Source organism: Chiroxiphia lanceolata, chromosome 26 (assembly GCF_009829145.1).
Source record: "Chiroxiphia lanceolata isolate bChiLan1 chromosome 26, bChiLan1.pri, whole genome shotgun sequence".
Classification (NCBI taxonomy): domain Eukaryota; kingdom Metazoa; phylum Chordata; class Aves; order Passeriformes; family Pipridae; genus Chiroxiphia; species Chiroxiphia lanceolata.
Genome location: NC_045662.1, coordinates 6,129,776 through 6,147,917, shown reverse-complemented (window position 1 = coordinate 6,147,917; position 18,142 = coordinate 6,129,776). Strand labels below are relative to the sequence as shown.

Here is an 18,142-nt window from a genome sequence, read left to right as displayed (position 1 = left end):
CAGGGGGTTCCCGTGGGCTGAGTTAAGTTGGGGATCACATCAAATGCTGCTCTTCAGACAAGGGGCTTGTGGAATTCCTGGAGTGCCAGGAGAGGGGAGTGAGGTGGGATCACAGCCCTGTTCCTGCCGGGTTGGGTGAGGGAGAGCAGGAGTTTGGGTGAGAGGACGGGGCTGCACCTGAGCTCCCTCCCATCCTCCCTCCCATCCTCCCTCCCATCCTGACCTGCAGGAAAACCAGGACAATCCCTGAGGGTCAGAGGCACGTTTTTGGCAAATGTGGAGTTTTAGGGTTGGGAACTGGATCCCTGTTTGATAATCCTGGGAGGACAGGAGTGGGAAGGGTGCCCAGGGCAGGACCAGGGAGCAGCTGCTGCTCCCCAGCTCTGGGTTCCTCCCCAGCCAGACCCAAATGTAGCTCATTTCTGCAATTTCTGCCATCCAGGGAGCTGATTTCTGCCATCCAGGGGCTGCTCCCTCTCCATGAAGGCAGAGGCCCAAGCACTGTACTGTAAGTCCCCTTTTCCTTGAAATTCCCCCTCTTTGTGCTGCTTTTCCCATCCAGTCCCACCCGACTCCACATCCAGAGATCCTCTTGGGCAGAGGGGAGGGATGACCTTGGGTTGTACCTGAGGGGATTGTTCTCCAGGAGAGCAGGGATGGTGGAATTCCTCCCCAAGGACTGTGTTTGATTGTTCTCCAGGAGAGCAGGGATGGTGGAATTTGGTGGAATTCTTCCCCAAGGACTGTGTTTGAGACACCGAATCCTCTGCTGAGAAACAGCTCCTCAGCTGATGGTTTTTTTCACCATTTTCTACCACTCACGTTGGGTTTTCCATGACATAGGAAACTTCAGGAACCAGGAAGGGCAGTTTTGGCCCAACCAACTCATTTTTGACTGAGCTGAAACCCCTCCCAGCATTTCTGAAAGGAAAAGAATAATGAAACAATGCTTTTAAAATGTTTTCTCTATAATATTTATACCCACCCCTCTTACCCTCTAGAAGAAAAAGCCAATTATGAGAGTGAGTTTTGAATTTCCACTGCTGATTTAAACTGTTGTGTTTCCTGTGCCTGGTCCACCCTGGGGGTTCTGTGCATTCCACATCACATTTGCAACCTGCAATTTCTGTTGTGCCACTATTTTATGGTCAGGCCTGTTATTAAATGATTTTTAAATGCTTAAAAAAAACCAACAAAACAAAACAAACAAGCAAACAAAAAAAATCTTGGTAAATCAATTGTATTCCAGTTTTGCAAAATGATTTTCTTCTCAATAAATTTACAGTATTAGGCTGCTATTCAGAATTCTAACATCTGGGACAGTTTGTTTTCTATTCTTTAGTCCATGGTCATGATATAACTTGGGTTTTGTTGTTCTTTTTTCCTTCTGAGAATTATGAACTTCTTTTCTGTGGCAGAAGATTAAACTGTCCAGCCCTGTTCCCAGTCTGGCACGATGTGACACGATGGCAGCAGCTCCTCCTGGTCCTCTGGGACACCCCTAAAAGCTGGGATTGTGCAGTGTGGTCTCTCCTAAGGGACATATTCCAGCAAGGAAAGGAAAACGAGTGCTAGGAAAGGCAGGGAATTCCAGGCTGGGATTTGCTGTGGCTTCTTCATTCCCAGATTTGCATCCTTGCACACCTTGGGCACCGCCAAGGAATGTGCTCAGGAACGTGTTCCTCCTCCCTGCCCGGGCTGACAAACCAAAGGGGATGGTTTGGGGCAGCTTTGCAGGATTCAGGGACTTAAAGGGTTGGGTTTTGTCACTGAAATGCTGCTTTGGAGAAGAGCAAAGAGGAACCCCACCAGTTTTGGGGTTGGGTTGGATGTTCTGGGAAGTGGGACCGAATTCCCCCTGGTTTTTTTCACTCCCTAAAAATCATCCTGCAGGCAAAGTTGGGCTGGGTTTTCATCAGGAGAAGGGGGAAGGGTGGGCAGGGGGGGGAGAGCTCACATTGTCCCACTTTCTGCTTTTTTAAATGCATTTCTCCTGAGAGCTGGTGCAGCCAGAGATCCAAGGAATGGACAGAGGGACCCCCCGAGCAGCCAAACTGGGCCAACCCCCCGTGACCCTGAGCTGGAACCAGTGAGGAGCTGCAATCGTGGCTTCTGTGGGACTCTCTGCTGGTTTGACCTGGACAAAAGTGGGTTTTGCTGCTTGTTCACAGCCTCAGTTTTGCAGTTTTACCTTCAGATTGCCTGGGAAGGGCAGTCCAGGGGCGGGAGGTCTCTTTGTCCTCGTTTGTCCTGCAGGTTCCAGGGGAAACTGGGAGTTAAAAACTCTGGGATGTGCCGTGTTTGTGCCTTGCAGAACAGTCCCAGGGCTGGGCACTGGCACAGCTCAGGGCTTGCAAAACCAGAGGCTGAGACAACAGATTGCAAAACACTTCCCAAGTTTTTGCTTTTCCAAAGGAAAAGCTCAACTCAAAGGAGCCTTTTCCCCGAGCGACCCGAAGCAGGGCCGTGAATCGAAGTGTTTGTGGACCTTCCCTATAAAAGAAAACACTGGAATGTTTTCATCTCCCTGTTTAAACCTCTCCTGCAGCCTGAGAGAATTATTTAATGCCTTAATTACCAGGTAAACAACTGGGACAGAGCAGGAAATTCATTAGAAAAGGGCTGTCGTGAGGGAGAACTCGCTGTTTAGAGGTTTTCCAGTGGTGGTTCCTTGAGCTGCCCTGTGATTAAATTCAGTGTATTATGGTCAGATCAGTAAATATCCTTGTCCTGCAGGTGTGGAACTGAGAGCCCTGCCTGGAATTGTGGAAGGGAGCTCCGGGTCATTCCCGATCCAGGACCATCAATTCCCTTTTCACTTCCTTTTACATTTTCTGCCCAATTTCCTCCCTGAGGTTTTTCAGTCAGTGGATGGCAAATATTCCAGTAAAGGAGATGAGAATCAGGCACCTCCTTGTGGTTCAGCTGAAGCCTCAAAGAGCAGGGAATTCCACAAATATCCCTTGGGAAATCTTCCACAAATATCCCTTGGGAAACCTTCCCTCCTGTCCCGGCGTGTTCCCGGTGGTTTTGGCCACACAGGGAACGGCGTGGACAGAGTTCCCCTGGAGATATCCCGGGATACTGAGACATAAAATTAGTTCAGCCTGAAAAAGGACTCCTTCTGAGGCAGCCCAGGCACAGAGGGGTCAGATTTCTCCTGAGCCTTGGATTCATTAATAGTGCAAAGGTCTCCAACCCTGGATCTTGTGTAACCCTGGGACTCCTCGGGGGAAGTTCCCTCTGTGCCCTTTCCCGAGCACCTGGAGGGAGGAAAACACTCCAATGGCAGCACAGGGAGGCCGGATTTGGGATGAGCTGCACCCTGACCCCGTTCCCAGGGGCCAGGGGAGAGGAGATCCCGAGCCTTGGGAAGAGGGAGCGCCAGGGAAGCGCGTTGGTGGTGTGGAACTGCCCCTTCCAGGCGCAGGTTTGTGCTGGCAGAACACACCAGGGCACCCTGACGAGCCCCTTGCCATTAGGGAGCAAATGTTTGGGAATCTAAGAGTTGCTAATCCATAGGAAAATTCCCACTTGGCCCGAAACGTTGTGTCGTGCTCTGTGAAAACTGAAGCCCTTTGTTAGTCCCAGAAAACAACAGGATTTTATGATGCTGTGGATTTTAATTTACTCACTTGAAGCACATTCCATAATCCATCCACTGCCTGCTGTTCAGGGGAAAAAAACCTCCAGGAATACCATGGGATTGTCACAGCAGATGAACCAGTGGTTCGAATGAATTCCAGCAGATGTGACCCGGGATCCGGGGCTGTCACAGCTCGTGGCTTTTCCCACCCTGCAGAGAAATCCTTCCCCGGGGGCTGCGACTTAACCCGGGGCCTTCCTGCCGGAGCTGCGGGAGGGTTTGGGGAGGCTGAGCCGGGAGGTGGCAGTGGAGCTCATCCTGCGGGGATGGAGGGAGGGAGGCGGCTCCGACGGGATCCCTGTTGGAACCTGTTCCTCATTAATTGCTAATTACAGAACCCCGGGATGGGCTGGGCGGGAAGGGACCTTAAAGCCCTTCCAGTGCCACCCCCAGGGAAATTTGAGGGACTGGGGAGCAATTTCTCCCTTTGAGGGTGGGGAGGGGCTGGGATGGATTTCCCAGAGGAGCTGTGGCTGCCCCATCCCTGGCAGTGTCCAGGGCCAGGCTGGAGCACCCTGGGACAGTGGAAGGTGTCCCTGCGTGGAACTGGATGGGCTTTAAGGTCCCTTCCAGCCCAAACCTTTCCATGATTCTGGCTGATTCCATGACTCCTGATGGGCTGTGACTTCCCCTCCCCTCTTGTTCCTTCCTTGGTGCCTTTTGGCATTAAAGACAAACTGAACCCCGTGTCCAGGGGGAAATGTGGGGAGAACTCAGCTCCCCCCACTGAGCAGAGCTGGCCCCTTTGCCACGTCCCCACTGCTGCCCTGGGGGAGACTCCCGGGAATAAACACCTGGGAACTTCATCCCACGGGGAAGATGCAGCAATGGGGTTTGCTCTCTTGTTGTTTGCTACTTTTTGAGGGGGTTTTCCCTGATTTGACCATCTAAATATTATTCAGCCCCCAAAAATGTCTTGCTGTGAAGGAAATCCTGTTTGCTGGAGCTGCTGTTTGTGTGGAGGCAGGAGATGAGCGGCTGCAGTTGGAGTTTCCTCATCCACGTGCCTGGAAAACTGAGCTGGAGGGATCAGCTGCCCTGGGCAGGAAAGGGAAGCCTCAGTTTTACTCGAGAACTCCCCCAAAATACGTCTTATCTGCCACAGGCTGAGTTCCCAGGGGCTGCTGAGCTGGTCTTCCCCAAACTTTGGGATTCTTTGGGATGGAAAAGCGGCGAGGGAGGGACAGGCAGAGGCAGCAACGTGGCCACCGTGGCCTTGGGGCTGCTCTGGGCTGATGCAATTCCCCTCCTTGGTGAAAAACCAGGACAAACTTGGACAGGAACATGGAGCACGAGGATGTTCCACCCATTGTGGGGAATCCATGTGAATCCATGTGTTGGGAAGAGGTTGCCTTGGCTATTCAGGGGCTGCCAGGACTGTCAGCCCAGGGCACTGTCCTCACTTGCTCCCCGGGGTTTTCCAGCAGTGGAAAATCACTGGGATCCAGGATCACCCCCTGCCAAAGTCCTCCAGCCGGGATGTTTCTGGAATGATCTTTGCCCCACTGCCTTGCCGCGGGAAGGAGGCACAATTTGCCCTTTGGAGTCTCCCACTTGTCCCCACGGCCTGAGGGGGAGCTGGTGCAGCTCCAAAGGGGGGGGAAATGCCAGAGGAGGGACAGCAAAGGCCGGGCTGTGCCAAGGAAACAGGGTGTGCCCTGCAGCAAAGAGCCCAAAGGGCTCGGACTGCAGAGCTGATAAAAACATATCCAATATTTCCCTGACCCTGAGGCTCTTTCCAGGTGGCTCCGGGTGCCCTCAGGGGGGAAGGGTCAGTTCCTTTGGCTCTGGGGAACAAGGGCTGCTCAGGAAGGTCTCAGCAATACCCTGAGCTCTGCTCTGGGACACAGCTGTGCCAAAATAAGGACAGTTTAGAGCACCAGGACAACGTGGCATTGCCGGGGCAGCCGCCCTGGCCCAGCCCAGCACAAACTGTGGGTTTTGCAGAGCTTCTGAGCTCTGTTTGTGCCCTTCCACTCTTGGACACTTTTAATTAAAGAGCAGGACGGAACAGCCTCCGATGGTCTCCCGATGTGCTTTCAGGGCCGAGCCGCTCCCTTTGGACAAGCCGCCCTTGTATTTTTATCGCCGGCGCCTCCAGGGCTCCTGCAGAGCCAGAGATACCGCGGGAGCCCCGCCCTGGAGCCCGGGCGAGTATTTTGGGGTGCGGGCACAGCCCTGGCAGGGTCACCCTGCAATTGGGGCTGCGGGGCTGCGCCAGCTCCCAAATTTAACCTGGGGACCCCAAAATTAGCCGGGGGACCGCCCTCCTCCCGGGGCGGGGTGGGCACGGTGGCCCCGCAGTGCGGGAGGTCCCGGCTCCCCCCCCCCGGGTGTATTTTGGGGACAATTCCTACGTTTTCCTCAGCCAGTGCCTTCCTGAGCTTTGCGGGTTGTTCTGGGGCAAAATCCTCCCCGAACGGCTCAATCCCAACGCGGCCCGGTGGGTTATTACCGAGGGGCGTGGGAGGGAAAGGGGGATTTGTTGGTTTTTTTCCCGATTTGGCAACTTTGGGGCTCGGCGCGGGGGCGGGCGGGCGGCGGGACCTGCGCGGCGCCTCCTCCCCCTCCCCTCGGGAAAGGGGCGTGGTCAGGGCTGGCCCCGCCCCTCCGCGGCGCCCAGGCGGCGCCGCCATTGGCTGCGCGGGCGGTGACGTCAGCGCACTGCGGCGGCTCCGCGCGGCCCCGGTGGCGTCGCCTTAAAGGGGCCGCGCTCGCGGCGGCCGCGGCACCGGCCCCGCCACCGGCTCGGACACCGGCTCGGGCTCCGGCACCGGCGGCGCTCCCGGCACGGCCCCGCCCGGTAAGGACGCGTCCGGCGGCCGCCGCAGGGAGGTGTCGGTCCCGGGGGGTGCGGAGCCGCTGGGACCCCGCGGGGCGCGGGGCGGGTGGTGCCGGTACCGGAGGTTCTGATCCGCCGCGGCTGCAGCCGGTACCGGGGATGCTGATCCCGTAGGACCCTGCCGGGACCGGGGCGGCTTCTGCCGGGAGCGGGGATGCCGATCCCGTAGGATCCTGCCGGGACCGGGAGACGCTGGTCCTGCGGGACCCTGCGGGTACCGGGAGGATGGTGCCGGTACCGGAGGGTCTCCGGACCCTGCTGATACCGGCGGGAGTGCTGCCGGTACCGGGGATGCCGATCCCGTGGGGTCCTGCGGGTACCGGGGCGGATGCTGCCGGTACCGGGGAGTCCCCACCGGGCGGGACCCCGGAGGTGCCGGAACGCTCCGGGCATGAGTCAGCCCCGCTGCGGCCCCGGCGGGACCCGCGGAGCTCCCCGGGCACCGCCACGGGCTGTGCCGGGACCGGCAGCGGAGCCGTCCCGGTGCCGCCGCTCTGGATCCAGCTCTGGATGCGGGACCCGCGTCTGGATCCCCCCAAACCGCGTCTGGATCCCCCAAACCGCGTCTGGATCCCCCAAACCGCGTCTGGATCCCCCCAAACCGCGTCTGGATCCCCCAAACCGCGTCTGGATCCCCCAAACCGCGTCTGGATCCCCCCAAACCGCGTCTGGATCCCCCAAACCGCTCCCGCCCGGTTCCTGTCCCGGCACTCGGGCTGGGCATTACTGGGGGACGGGGATGCTTTGCTTTGCTTTGCCTTGTGAGGGAGCCCCTTTTTTTGTGGAAAGTGGATGGACAGACCATTCCCTGCTGGATTTGCTGGGATCCCGCTGGGATTTCAGCTCTCGCTGCCCCACGCGGGTCCATCCCACCCCCCCAGTGATGTGTCCGTGGGCACCACCAGCTCCTGCCTGGTTTTAACGGGCTGGTTTAGGGCTGGGACACCTCCTAGGTATTTTTTTCCCATCCCTCCCCTCCTGTGGGAGCAGGACCAGGGTTGGAGGAGGGAACTCCAGACCCCACAGCTCGGCCCCTCCTCAGCTGGGCTGGTTTAGCTCTGCATTACTGAGCCATTCCTGCACTGGGATCTCCCGTTGCTGTATCCCAAGGGGAAAACAGCACTCGATGTGGATTTTGTTGGATGTGCTTTGCCCCAGCGCCCTCAGAGGTCGGCAGTAGGAAATCCCATCCAGGACCTTTATTCCCTAAATAACGCTGGCTCGGATTTAATGCACATTTTGACACAATTAATCTTGGGTTTGGGGCCGCCCGGGAGCAGAAGCAGCTCCTGCAGCAGCATCCCAGGGATTCTCCAGTCCCCGGGGGGCAGATAGGGCTGGAATTGTCCCAGCTGACTTCATGGATTGTCATTTTCCTCAGAAATTCCACAGAAAACAGCCCGGTGGCCTCTCTCCCCCCCTGAGCAGGGGGAGCTCAGGGACATGGGGACAGGGAGACTCAGACAGCAACAGGTTTTGTTTTCCAGCACTTTGGAGCAGCTGGATTTGTCCCAAGTGTCCAGGGAGGTGGGAAGAGCTGCAGGGAGCTCTGCTGAGGGCAATAATGTGAGATCCAGGTGGATGGTGCTGCTCCCAGCCTTCCCCAGCCATTCCAGGGCTCTTTCCCTGGGCACCACAAAGCCTCCTTAAGGCTTAGCCCCAAATGATTTTCTCGCTGCTGGCAGCTCTTTAGAACACAGGGGCTAAAATTACAATTCCTCTTTCATGTTTAATCCCTTTTTTTTTTTTTCCCCCTCTCTGTCTTGGTTTGGACCTGAAAACCACAGTGGCTGCTCCCACTGCCAGCCTGGCTCTGGCATTATTGGGCTTCAAACCATGCCTGTGAATAAACATGAAGCTTTGATTCCTGCAAAGAAACAACCAGGGTTTGGTCCAAGGTGTCACCAAACAACAAAAAAAAAAGTGGCTTTTACAAGATTCCAAGCCAAGGTTTTGTTTTTGGGCACCAGCACCGAGGTGCAGCCGTGGTTTATTATTTCAGCAGAGTCATGAATCGTGTTTGTGCCCAAAATAGTTGGATGCTGGGCTTCAATCCAGCCAAATCCCCCACAAATCACCTTCAGCTGCAAAACTCTTCCGTTGTCGTGCCGATGACAAATCGCTGGAATCCTCCCTGCCCCGGCTCAGCCAAGCTACCGGTGCCCAGTTAAAACAACCCGGTGGGTCATCCCTGAATTTCCAGCCGGGTTTTGGCTGATTTTTGGAGGTTTCCCACCGCTTTGGACCACAAGAGGTCGGCAGAATTCCGGGGATGGGAGCCGGGCTCTGCCTTGGCACATCCCGCCGGCGCTGCCGCTCCGTCCAAGGAACACCCGAACTAATTACCCGGCGAGAAAATCAGGGTAATTTGGGAGCAGGGCGTGCGCTGCCGGGGGGCTCTCGCTGCTCCGCTGGCTGCCTTCACGTGCGCCCGGCGGGAATTAAGAGGGATCAGAGGCATTAAAGAGGCTCCGGCTGCTCTCCCTTAATTCCTCCCTCCCGGTACAAAAGGTCCCCGGGCTCGGGAGGTCGCGGCGGGACACGAGCCCGCCCGTGCCCAGCGGGGCCCGAAGGCGGCAGCCGGGGGAGCCCAAATTGTTCACCAGGCTCCTGTTCTCTGTGCTTTGCAGCCCCGGGATGGTCCCACCATGAGAAGGTGCTGCCAGGGCGTGGGGCTGCCATGCCTGTTTAAGGTCAGTGCCGCTGTCACCTGCTCCCTCCTTTGCTCGGGGAGAGCAGGAACCGGGTCCCCACCCTGCAAACCCCCACCCCGGAGAGCCGAGGGGAGGGGGGGGACTGGGGAGGCCGGGCTGGGGGGCACCAGCTCTGCCCCGGGTGGGCAGAGGGGGTTAATTTTGGGTTTAGAGCAGGGCAGGAGGCAGCTCTGAGTTCATGGAATCTCCTGAGCTGGGAGGGACACACCAGGATCATCCAGTCCAACCCCTGGCCCTGCACAGACACCCCAACAAGCCCACCCTGTCCCTCAGAGCGTTGTCCAAACCCTCCCTGAGCTCTGGCAGCCTTGGGGCCGTGCCCACTGCCCTGGGGAGCCTGGGCAGTGCCAACCACCCTCTGGGGGAAGAACCTTTCCCAAAATCCAGCCTAACCCTCCCCTGGCACAGCTCCAGCTGTTCCCTGGCTCCTGTCCCTGCTCTTCTCCCTGGGGTGGCTGCAGAGCCCAACCTGGGGGGGGAACTGTGATGGGTGATGGAGCAAAAACCAACCTGCAGGATGTTGGGAAGAGCCAGACCCCTCCTGGCCATCTGCAGGGACACAAATCCCTGTGCCAGGGGTGGGACAGGAGCAGGTTGGGGAGTGACCCCCCAGCCCAGGGCCCTCCCTGCACGAGGCCGAGCTGTGCTGGGTCAGGGGCTGGGCTCGACCATCTCAGAGACCTTTTCCAGCCCGAATAATTCCCTGACCCAGCGACACACCCCGAGGTGTCCTGGGTTAGAGGTGTCCTGGGTTAATGGTCAGCGCTCTCAGAGACTTTTTCCAGCCCTATTAACTCCCTGATCTAATGAGACCCCCCGGGGGGGCCGTCCGGGATGCGACACAGTGACCTCCTCGAGGGCAGGAACAGCGGGGTTGGCAGGAACAGTGGGATTAGCCGTGACAGAATGATCCCTTGGGGGCAGGATAAACCCCTTAGGGATGTCAGAGGGGGTGTCAGCGGGGATTAACCCCCGGGGTGGCCCAGGGGAGGTGGCCCAGGGGCTCTGCCCGGTGCCGACACACCCCGGGCGTTGTGCTCGTTGCAGGGCGTGGGCATGGCCACCCCCCGGCCCCCCCGGTTCCTGCTGGTGTTCGACTTCGACGAGACCATCGTGGCCGAGAACAGCGACGACTCTGTGCTGCGCCTGGCGCCGGGGCGGGCGCTGCCGGAGCCGCTGCGGCAGAGCCAGCGCCAGGGCTCCTACAACGAGTACATGCGGCGCGTCCTCGCCTTCCTGGGCGACCAGGGCGTGCGCCCCGCTGACTTCAAGGCCCTCTACGAGAGCATCCCGCTGAGCCCGGGCATGCCGGAGCTCTTCCAGTTCCTCTCCAAGAACCACGAGCTCTTCGAGCTCATCCTCATCTCCGACGCCAACATGTTCGGCATCGAGGCCAAGCTGAGGGCGGCCGGAGTCCACTCGCTCTTCAGGAAGATCTTCAGCAACCCGTCCAGCTTCGACAAGAGGGGCTACCTCACCCTGGGGCCCTACCACAGCCACAAGTGCCTTGACTGCCCGGCCAACATGTGCAAGAGGAAGATCCTGACGGAATACCTGGCGGAGAGGGCGCAGGAGGAGGTGGAGTTCGAGCGGGTCTTCTACGTGGGAGACGGCGCCAACGATTTCTGCCCTTCCGTGGCTTTGACTTCGGCGGACGTGGCTTTCCCACGGAAGGGCTTCCCCATGCACAGGATGACGCAGGAGATGGAGCAGAAGCAGCCCGGGGCCTTCCGGGCCACCGTTGTCCCGTGGGAATCGGCCGCGGAGGTCGCCCGGTACCTCCAGGAGCTCCTCAAGAGGAAATGCTGAGGGAGCCTCCGGAGCGTCCTGCGAGTGGCCGGGAAAAAGAGAAACCTGGGGTGGTCACGTCCCGTGCCCCTGCCTGTCCCCGCTCCCGGGGTGTTTTCCTGCCTTCCCGAGCTCCCTCCCCGGTGAATAAAGCACTTTCTCCAGGCCCTGTCCCGCCCCTGCCATGCTGAGGTGGAGCCGTCCCTGCAGCTCGGACTCCTGGGCCCCCCGGGGGCCTTTGCCAACGTTGCTGGGGATAGGTTTGGGTTGTGTTGGTTCTTTTCTTTTCCCTTTTGGCTTCACGAGGGAATTCCTGAAAATCCAGAGGCCGGTTCCCTGCGGGCTGGGAACATCCTTCCTCCTGCCATCCTCCCCCTCCCGGCCACATGAGGAGCTGCCTGCTCGTGCTGCTCGAGGGCTCCTTCCCTCCTTGTGAGCCCACTGGGAATGTAATCCAGGAAATTCATGCTCCCTGGCTCCTCCACATCCCACCCAGGTAGGGCAGCTCCAGGCCCAGCTGCTGAGCCTTGGGATGGGGTTAATTGTCCCTCAGGACTTTATTCTCTGAGAAAAACATGACAGGAGGACCAGGAAAGCTTTTGGAGAGGTGGCAGCTTGGAACGAACCTCCCCAGCCCGGCCCCACTCCTCGCCCAGGGGAGGAGGAGCTGTCCTTGCCTTCCACTTCCACCCTCTGCTCCTGCTCCCGGGGTGGAGTGTCCCTGTGTCCCTGACAGGTTCCTCCTTGCCCTGAGCCATTTCCAGTCGTGTCCCTGTGCTTGCTGGATCGTGTGACTCCCCTCTTCCCCCAGGGAGGGGACAGTTCCCCTCCTGACCCGGTGGAGAGGTGCCCAACCTCCCCAGCGGAGGTTTCGTGGTGCTGTGGCACTTCTGGCACCGGGTCCCCAGAGGCCAAACCCCCCTCCCTTTCCTGTGTCCCCCCCCCACTGCAGTATTAATTACCCCTTCTAATTGCACTCTGCAGGGGGGACCTCCAGGATCTGCTGCTCTCCGGTGTTGGCTTCTCCTGGATTTATCCACAGCCTTACCGGCCCCCGAGGGTGGCTCGTGACTCCTCCAAACCCTGGGATCCCTGACAGCAAACCCCAGCAGTAAGGAAATAACCAAAGCAGCCCTGAGTTGTTCCTCCTCTTATTTCACCCCCTCCTCTTTGTTCTTCCTCCTCCGGACCCCGTTCGACTGTGTGGAACTCGAAGCCATGGAATTAAAGCTACGTGTATATGTACATAGACAGATCTCTATATTGCAGACACAAAGTTGGTTTATCCAGGACATAAACCTGGGCGTGAAACAGCTCTGACTTGCACCGAAATGTTGTTTCTCTTCCTTGGGCTGGGGGAAGTCGGGGAATGGGAATAGCAGCAGGGAATCCCTCTGGATTGGGGTCTGGATCGGGGTCTGGGTCATCCCTGCTGTGGCTCAAGCCAAAGGGGGCAGCAGGCAGGTTTCCTGGAGCCGCTCTCCTCCTCATCCTTGGGGGTGCTCAGCCCAGTCTCCCGTTCCTGGGATTTGATCCCGTGCTGGCCTCGCTCTTCCCAGGGGTCGGGAGCAGCACTGGGATCAGCCCCCAGGACCCGCTGTGCTTCCACGGGGGAGAGCTCAGTGTCCTGGTGCCAAACATTCCCAAGGGATGTGGGAGAGGGGGCTGCAGTCCTGCCAGGGCTCAGCAGTGCCAGCGGTGCCACCCTCTGCTCCCCCAGCCCCTTCCCAGCCGGGCAAAGCCAGAATTCCAAGGAGAAGCGCGGCCCGAGCAGGGCGGGGTGTGGCCGGGCCGGGGAGGGTGTGGCCGGGCCGGGGAGGGGCTCAGGGGCTGCCTGGCCGGGGGGCTCAGCAGGGCTCCACGTAATTCCCAGGGAAGAATCCCTCCTCCTGCCCCAGCACACCCTCGCACCAGCCGTCCGAGTAGCGGCGCCTGACGAAGAGGAGGGCGCCGGGCTGGAGGGACAGCTCGTTGTCCTTCTGCCGAGTGTAGGGATACAGGGCCACCACTGCGGGGACAGAGGGACCTGGAGCCTGGCAAGGGCACCACGGGGACAGGGCACGGCCGGGAAGGGCGGGATAGGGGATATGAGGGACAGGACACAGCCGGGAAGGGCGGGATGGGGGATATGAGGGACAGGGAAGGACAGGAGGGGGGATATGAGGGACAGGGCACAGCTGGGAAGGGCGGGATGGGGGATATGAGGGACAGGACAGGGCAGGGCTGGGAAGGGAGGGATGGGGGATATGAGGGATAGGGAACAGCTGGGAAGGGCAGGATGGGGGATATGAGGGATGGGACGGGACAGGGCAGGGCAGGGCTGGGAAGGGCGGGATGGGGGATATGAGGGACAGGACAGGACAGGGCAGGACAGGGCAGGGCTGGGAAGGGTGGGATGGGGGACATGAGCAGCCAGGGCATCGTGGGTGGGGCAGGGCTGGGCCCTCAGGGCTGTGCCTGTGGACAAGGGCTCAGCCCCAATCGATCCAGGGGATCTGGAGGTCCCCCATACCTTTCTCCAGGTAGTTCTCTGGGACCCAGGAAGGCTCCTCTGAGGGGGGGGGTGGCGGTGGCGGGGCCAAGTCCTCGAAGTCGGGCAGAGCCGATGGTGGGGGCAGCGGCTCCAGGTCCTCGGGGGCTGCAAAACCCCCCAGAGGGACGAGGGGTGAAGGACTCGGGGGGGGGGGGCAGGGGTCACACGCAGCCCCCGTGTCCCCCCTGAGCCCTGAGCACTCACCTGGGGGTGGCAGGTCCGGGGAGGGCACGGCTGAGTCCTCTGGGGGGGGCGGCGGGAGCAGAGCCCCGGGGAGAGGGGGCGGCGGGGGGATGGCAGCGCCAGGGAGGGGGGGTGGCCCTGGTGGGGGTGGCCCTGGGGGGGGTGGTCCCGGAGCGGGTGGTCCCGGCAGGGAGGGCAGCGGTGGCGGGGCCGGGATTCCTTCAGCAGCAGCAGCTGCCGGGGCCCCGCTGGAGCTGGGGATGGGGGAACAGCGGGGTGAGGGTGGGGGCCGGCTCTGCCCCCCGCTCTGGGCACAGACACCTCACCCCAGGCCAGGGCAAGGCGCCCCTGGCTGTGGGTGCAAACCCTCTCCCCACCCACCCTGTGCCTCAGTTTCCCCAGCAGGGACCCTGTCCAGGAGAGGGTATTTTCGCTCTGGAGACAAAGCCCTGCCGGGGGAGCGAATCTCCCAAGCCCCCGATCTTTCCCCTCGAAGCAGAGCCTCCCCCAGCAGCAGCAGCAGCAGGACAGGGGCTGCCCCGGGGCTCTCCCGAGCTCCCAGCTCTTCCCAGACACTCCGAGAGCGCCGGTACCTGACGGAGGCCAGCGAGGAGGTGGAGGAGGCTGCCGAGAGCTTCCCCTCGGGCACCACGGGCGGCTGGATGGGCTCAGGCACGCGGGCGCTCCTCCTGCGGGCACAGCGTCCGGCTGGCAGCTCGGCACGGGGGTCCTGGCCGTGCCACACCGCTCGGGGGACACGGGCAGGCCGAGCCCACCCCCCAGTCCCACACCCATCCTCACCCCAGGGTGCCCACAGCCTGTGCCGAGGTCTTGGTGCCCTTCCGAGCCAGGGTGCCCGTGCGGGAGAGCTGCGTGCTGAGGTCCTGCGGGGACACCAGGAGATGTGACGGGGGATGGCAGCCCCCCCCAGGTCCCTGCTGGCCCCCCAGGTCCCTGCTGGCCCCCCTAAGCCCCTGCTGTCCTCCCAGGTCCCTGCTGCCCCCCCAGGTCCCTGCTGGCTCCCCAAGCTCCTGCTGCCCCCCCCAGGTCCCTGCTGGTCCCCCCAGGTCCCTGCTGCCCCCCCAGGTCCCTGCTGCCCCCCCAGGTCCCTGCTGGCTCCCCAAGCTCCTGCTGCCCCCCCCAGGTCCCTGCTGCCCCCCCCAGGTCCCTGCTGGCCCCCCAGGTCCCTGCTGGCCCCCCCAGGTCCCTGCTGCCCCCCCCAGGTCCCTGCTGGCCCCCCAGGTCCCTGCTGGCCCTCCAGGTCCCTACTGCCCCCCCAGGTCCCTGCTGGCTCCCCAGGTCCCTGCTGCCCCCCCCCAGGTCCCTGCTGCCCCCCCCCAGGTCCCTGCTGCCCCCCCAGGTCCCTGCTGGCCCCCCAGGTCCCTGCTGGCCCCCCATGGGAGCGGCCCCGCGGAAGGAGCCGGCGCTGCGGGGGCGGCCACGCGGCACCAGCCACCGTGGGAACGGCGGGCCCGGTGTCACCACTTCCCTTCGTGCCTGAGAGGCCTCTGAGCACCCTCCCGTGGGCGCCTTCCGGGGCTGGGAAAGGCTCCGTGGGGGTTGGAGGGCTCCAAACCCCCTCCTGGGTTGGGGAAGGACTGTCCCAGGTGGGCTTTGCTGAGCACTGTGTGCCCCAGTGTGTCCCTCTGTGTGCCCCAGTGTCCTTTGTCTGCCCCAGGGTCCCTTTTTGTGCCCCAGTGTCCTTTGTGCATGGCCTGTGTCCCCCTCCCCAGGCTGGGAGCACAGTCCCAGCAGGATGAGTCCCGGGGGGGCTGCAGGGCACGGCCAGACCCCAATTCTCCCCCAAGGAGGGCTCTGAGCCCACTCGTACCCCCGTCAGTGCAGCACTGGGGACATCAGGGCCCCCCACCCGAGCCCCCCCAGCCCTCCTGGGGGACCCCCAGGACCCCCTCCTGGCCCAGCTGACCTTTATGCCGTGGCCAATGTCATCCAGGACGCTGAAGTTGAGGGGTTTCCTGTAGTAGGGCTCCAGGCTGGGGGGGTTGGGGGGGGCCACGATCTTCTGGAAGGGTGGGAACCTCTTGGTGACGGTCAGCGAGCCGATCTCCCGGCGGGACACCTTCTCCTTGTGGATGTCCACCCTCTGCAGAGGTGACACCGTGCCCACCGTCCATCCCGGCCTCTCCCACCCCCCGCTGCCCCCTGCGAGTCCCAGCACCCTTCCCAGCCCCGTGTCCCTGCCTGGAAGGGAGGGGATGCCCTGGAGGGCCAGGACTGAGCCCGAGCCCTGCAGGGCCAGCGGGGCTTCAACCCCTGGGAGCTGCCCAGACCCCCCTTCCCGGAGCCCACCCCAAAGCCCTCGCGGGGGACGGTCCCACCTGGGCCACGCAGGTGACATCGGCCTCCACCTGGCGCAGCTGGGCCGCCTGCAGGTCCAGCAGCCTCAGGAAGGCGGTGGCCAGGCTGCTGACCTGGTAGGTGACACTGGCCAGGGACTGGGTGCTCAGGGCCATCGTCTCCTCCAGCGCCTTCCGCTTGTCGCTGGCCTGGAAGGGGGGGGAAACCAGCCTGGAGGGGGGGAAACCCAGCCTAGAGCCCACCCCACATGGCACTGCCACCCTCCACGGCACTGCCACCCTCCACGCTGGAGTCACACGTTGGCAGAGATGCCTCTTCTGCTTTCCAAATGCATCAAACTTCCTCCGGCTCCACCGGCCGGACACACGGACACGCGGCAGGGGGGTGGATTCCGGTGCTGGGGATCCACTGGGAATCCTCCCCGGGATGTTTTTGGCAGGTGCTGGAGCAGAGTGCCCAGCTCAGCCTCTCGCCACCCCTGGGGACAGCTGGCCATGCCACCAGGAGGCCACACGTGGGACACCTGGCCGGGCCCCAGCTGTGCCGGGGACGGTGTCTCAGTTCTCTAAACAGTTCCTCACATTTCCCCTTCAGTTCTGCTCCGGTGGCTCCAGCCCCCTGGGAGCAGCCTCGGGGTCTGGCTCGGGCCAGCAAGGCCACAGACAGGTTTGGCAAAGATCCCTCCAGCAGAGACACCCCTCCCTCCCATAGCAAAGAGGGTCAGAAGAAGCCTTTTTATCCCTATTTCATCCCAAAAGCTCCTGTCCCCCTTCCCTCAGTGAGGGCCGGGCAGGGGGGAGGAGGAGGAGGAGGAGGATGGCAGCAGAGCTTCAGCTTCAATCTTTCTCTGCAGGCACCCAGCTCTGCCCTCCAGGAGACACCTCACACACCCTGGGGACAGCTCGGTGTCCCTGCTCCTCTCCCGGAGGCACCAAACCCCTGGAGAACTCTCCCTTCATCCCAAACCCACCGCGAGAGCAGCTGCGGAGCGAGAGGGGAAACCGAGGCAGGAGGAAAACGAGCCCGAGGCAGGAGATGCTCAGGGGAGAAGCCTGAACTGGTGAGTGGAGGCTCCCGAGTGGATGCTCCCGACTCTGAGGGCACAGCCCTCACCACCACCCTCCACCACCCCTCCGGGACCCCCATCCCAGCGCCCCGGGGCTCCCGGTGGTCGCAGCATCCCCGCGGCCCGTCCCGCGCCATGCCCCCCGTGCCCCCCGTGCCCCCACCTGCAGGTAGTTGCTCTCGCAGTACTCGGCCACCCTGTGCAGGTTGCCGTGCTGCTCCCGCAGGCCCTGCCTGCCCTCGGGGATGTCCCGCAGCCGCAGCCGCTCCAGCTCCGACATTCTGCCGGGCTGCGCTCGCACTTCCTCCGCGGCCGCCCCGCCGCCGCTTTTGGGAGCTTTGGCGGTGCTGACGCAGGGCCCGCGGGCGCCGCCGTGTCCCCGTCCCCCCGAGGGACACCCCGCGGCCCCGCCAAGGGAAAGCGGGGGGTCAGGGGGGGAAGGAAGCCGGCGTGGCTCCGGCCCCACGAAGGACCCGCCTGGGGGGCTGCCCTGCCCGGGGCGGGGGGTGGGAGCGGGGAAGGATGTGAGTCACGGGGGGAACCTGCAGGGTGGGAGGAGTGACCCAAAATGATCCCCAAAATGATCCCAACCCCCATCTCTGCCACCTGTGCCCGCCGTCCTCGAGCCACTGCTGCCCTCCCGGCTGGGGCTGAGCCAGGCACGAGCACACCCAGGGATGCAAGGAACAGTAGGAACATTTCCTTCCCTTTGCCTTTATGGGCCAGGCATGGGGTCCAGCCAAGGGCAGCGATTCCACTGCCAGGTCCCCCTCCCTGGAAAAGCCCCCGTGCATCCCACACAGGTCACGGGCCTGGCTGTGCTCGGGGCACAGTGGGATGTGCCAAGTGACCCCACGAGGCGCCCGTCCCTTCCCTGCCCGGGACAGTGTGTCCTTCCCAGTGCTCTGCTGAGGACGTTTCACATCCCCATGGCGTGAGGCTGCAGGAAATTCCCACTTCCCCGTGCTTGGAAATCCCCCTCCACCCTCTCCTCCACCCCACAGGTCCTTCCTTGGGGCCTCTGGGGCTCCTCCTCCTCCACCCGCAGGTG

General features: G+C 61.8%; 2 protein-coding genes across 2 annotated transcripts; one reads left to right on the top strand and one right to left on the bottom strand.

The window, feature by feature from the left end:
- The first annotated feature begins 9,083 nt into the window (after positions 1-9,083).
- On the top strand, positions 9,084-12,310 carry PHOSPHO1 (phosphoethanolamine/phosphocholine phosphatase 1). The gene is made up of 2 exons (XM_032711368.1): positions 9,084-9,181; positions 10,250-12,310. Exons 1-2 carry the CDS (start codon positions 9,137-9,139, stop codon positions 11,009-11,011), a joined length of 807 nt encoding a protein of 268 aa, XP_032567259.1. The 5' UTR covers positions 9,084-9,136; the 3' UTR covers positions 11,012-12,310.
- Positions 12,228-17,375, bottom strand: ABI3 (ABI family member 3). The gene is made up of 8 exons (XM_032711063.1): positions 17,255-17,375; positions 16,046-16,213; positions 15,634-15,810; positions 14,508-14,590; positions 14,300-14,395; positions 13,728-13,960; positions 13,503-13,628; positions 12,228-12,998 (listed from the first exon to the last, which is right to left on the bottom strand). The coding sequence occupies exons 1-8, from the start codon at positions 17,369-17,371 to the stop codon at positions 12,838-12,840; spliced, it is 1,161 nt and encodes a 386-aa protein (XP_032566954.1). The 5' UTR covers positions 17,372-17,375; the 3' UTR covers positions 12,228-12,837.
- Between the last annotated feature and the right edge of the window lie 767 nt (positions 17,376-18,142).

Coding starts and splice junctions, on each gene's coding strand:
- PHOSPHO1 (XM_032711368.1), top strand. CDS start 9,137: ATGAGAAGGTGCTGCCAGGGCGTGGGGCTGCCATGCCTGTTTAAG. Junction 9,182..10,249: donor GGCTGCCATGCCTGTTTAAG/GTCAGTGCCGCT, acceptor TGCTCGTTGCAG/GGCGTGGGCATGGCCACCCC.
- ABI3 (XM_032711063.1), bottom strand. CDS start 17,371: ATGTCGGAGCTGGAGCGGCTGCGGCTGCGGGACATCCCCGAGGGCAGG. Junction 15,811..16,045: donor ATGTCACCTGCGTGGCCCAG/GTGGGACCGTCC, acceptor TCACCTCTGCAG/AGGGTGGACATCCACAAGGA. Junction 12,999..13,502: donor AGAGAACTACCTGGAGAAAG/GTATGGGGGACC, acceptor CTGTCCCCGCAG/TGGTGGCCCTGTATCCCTAC.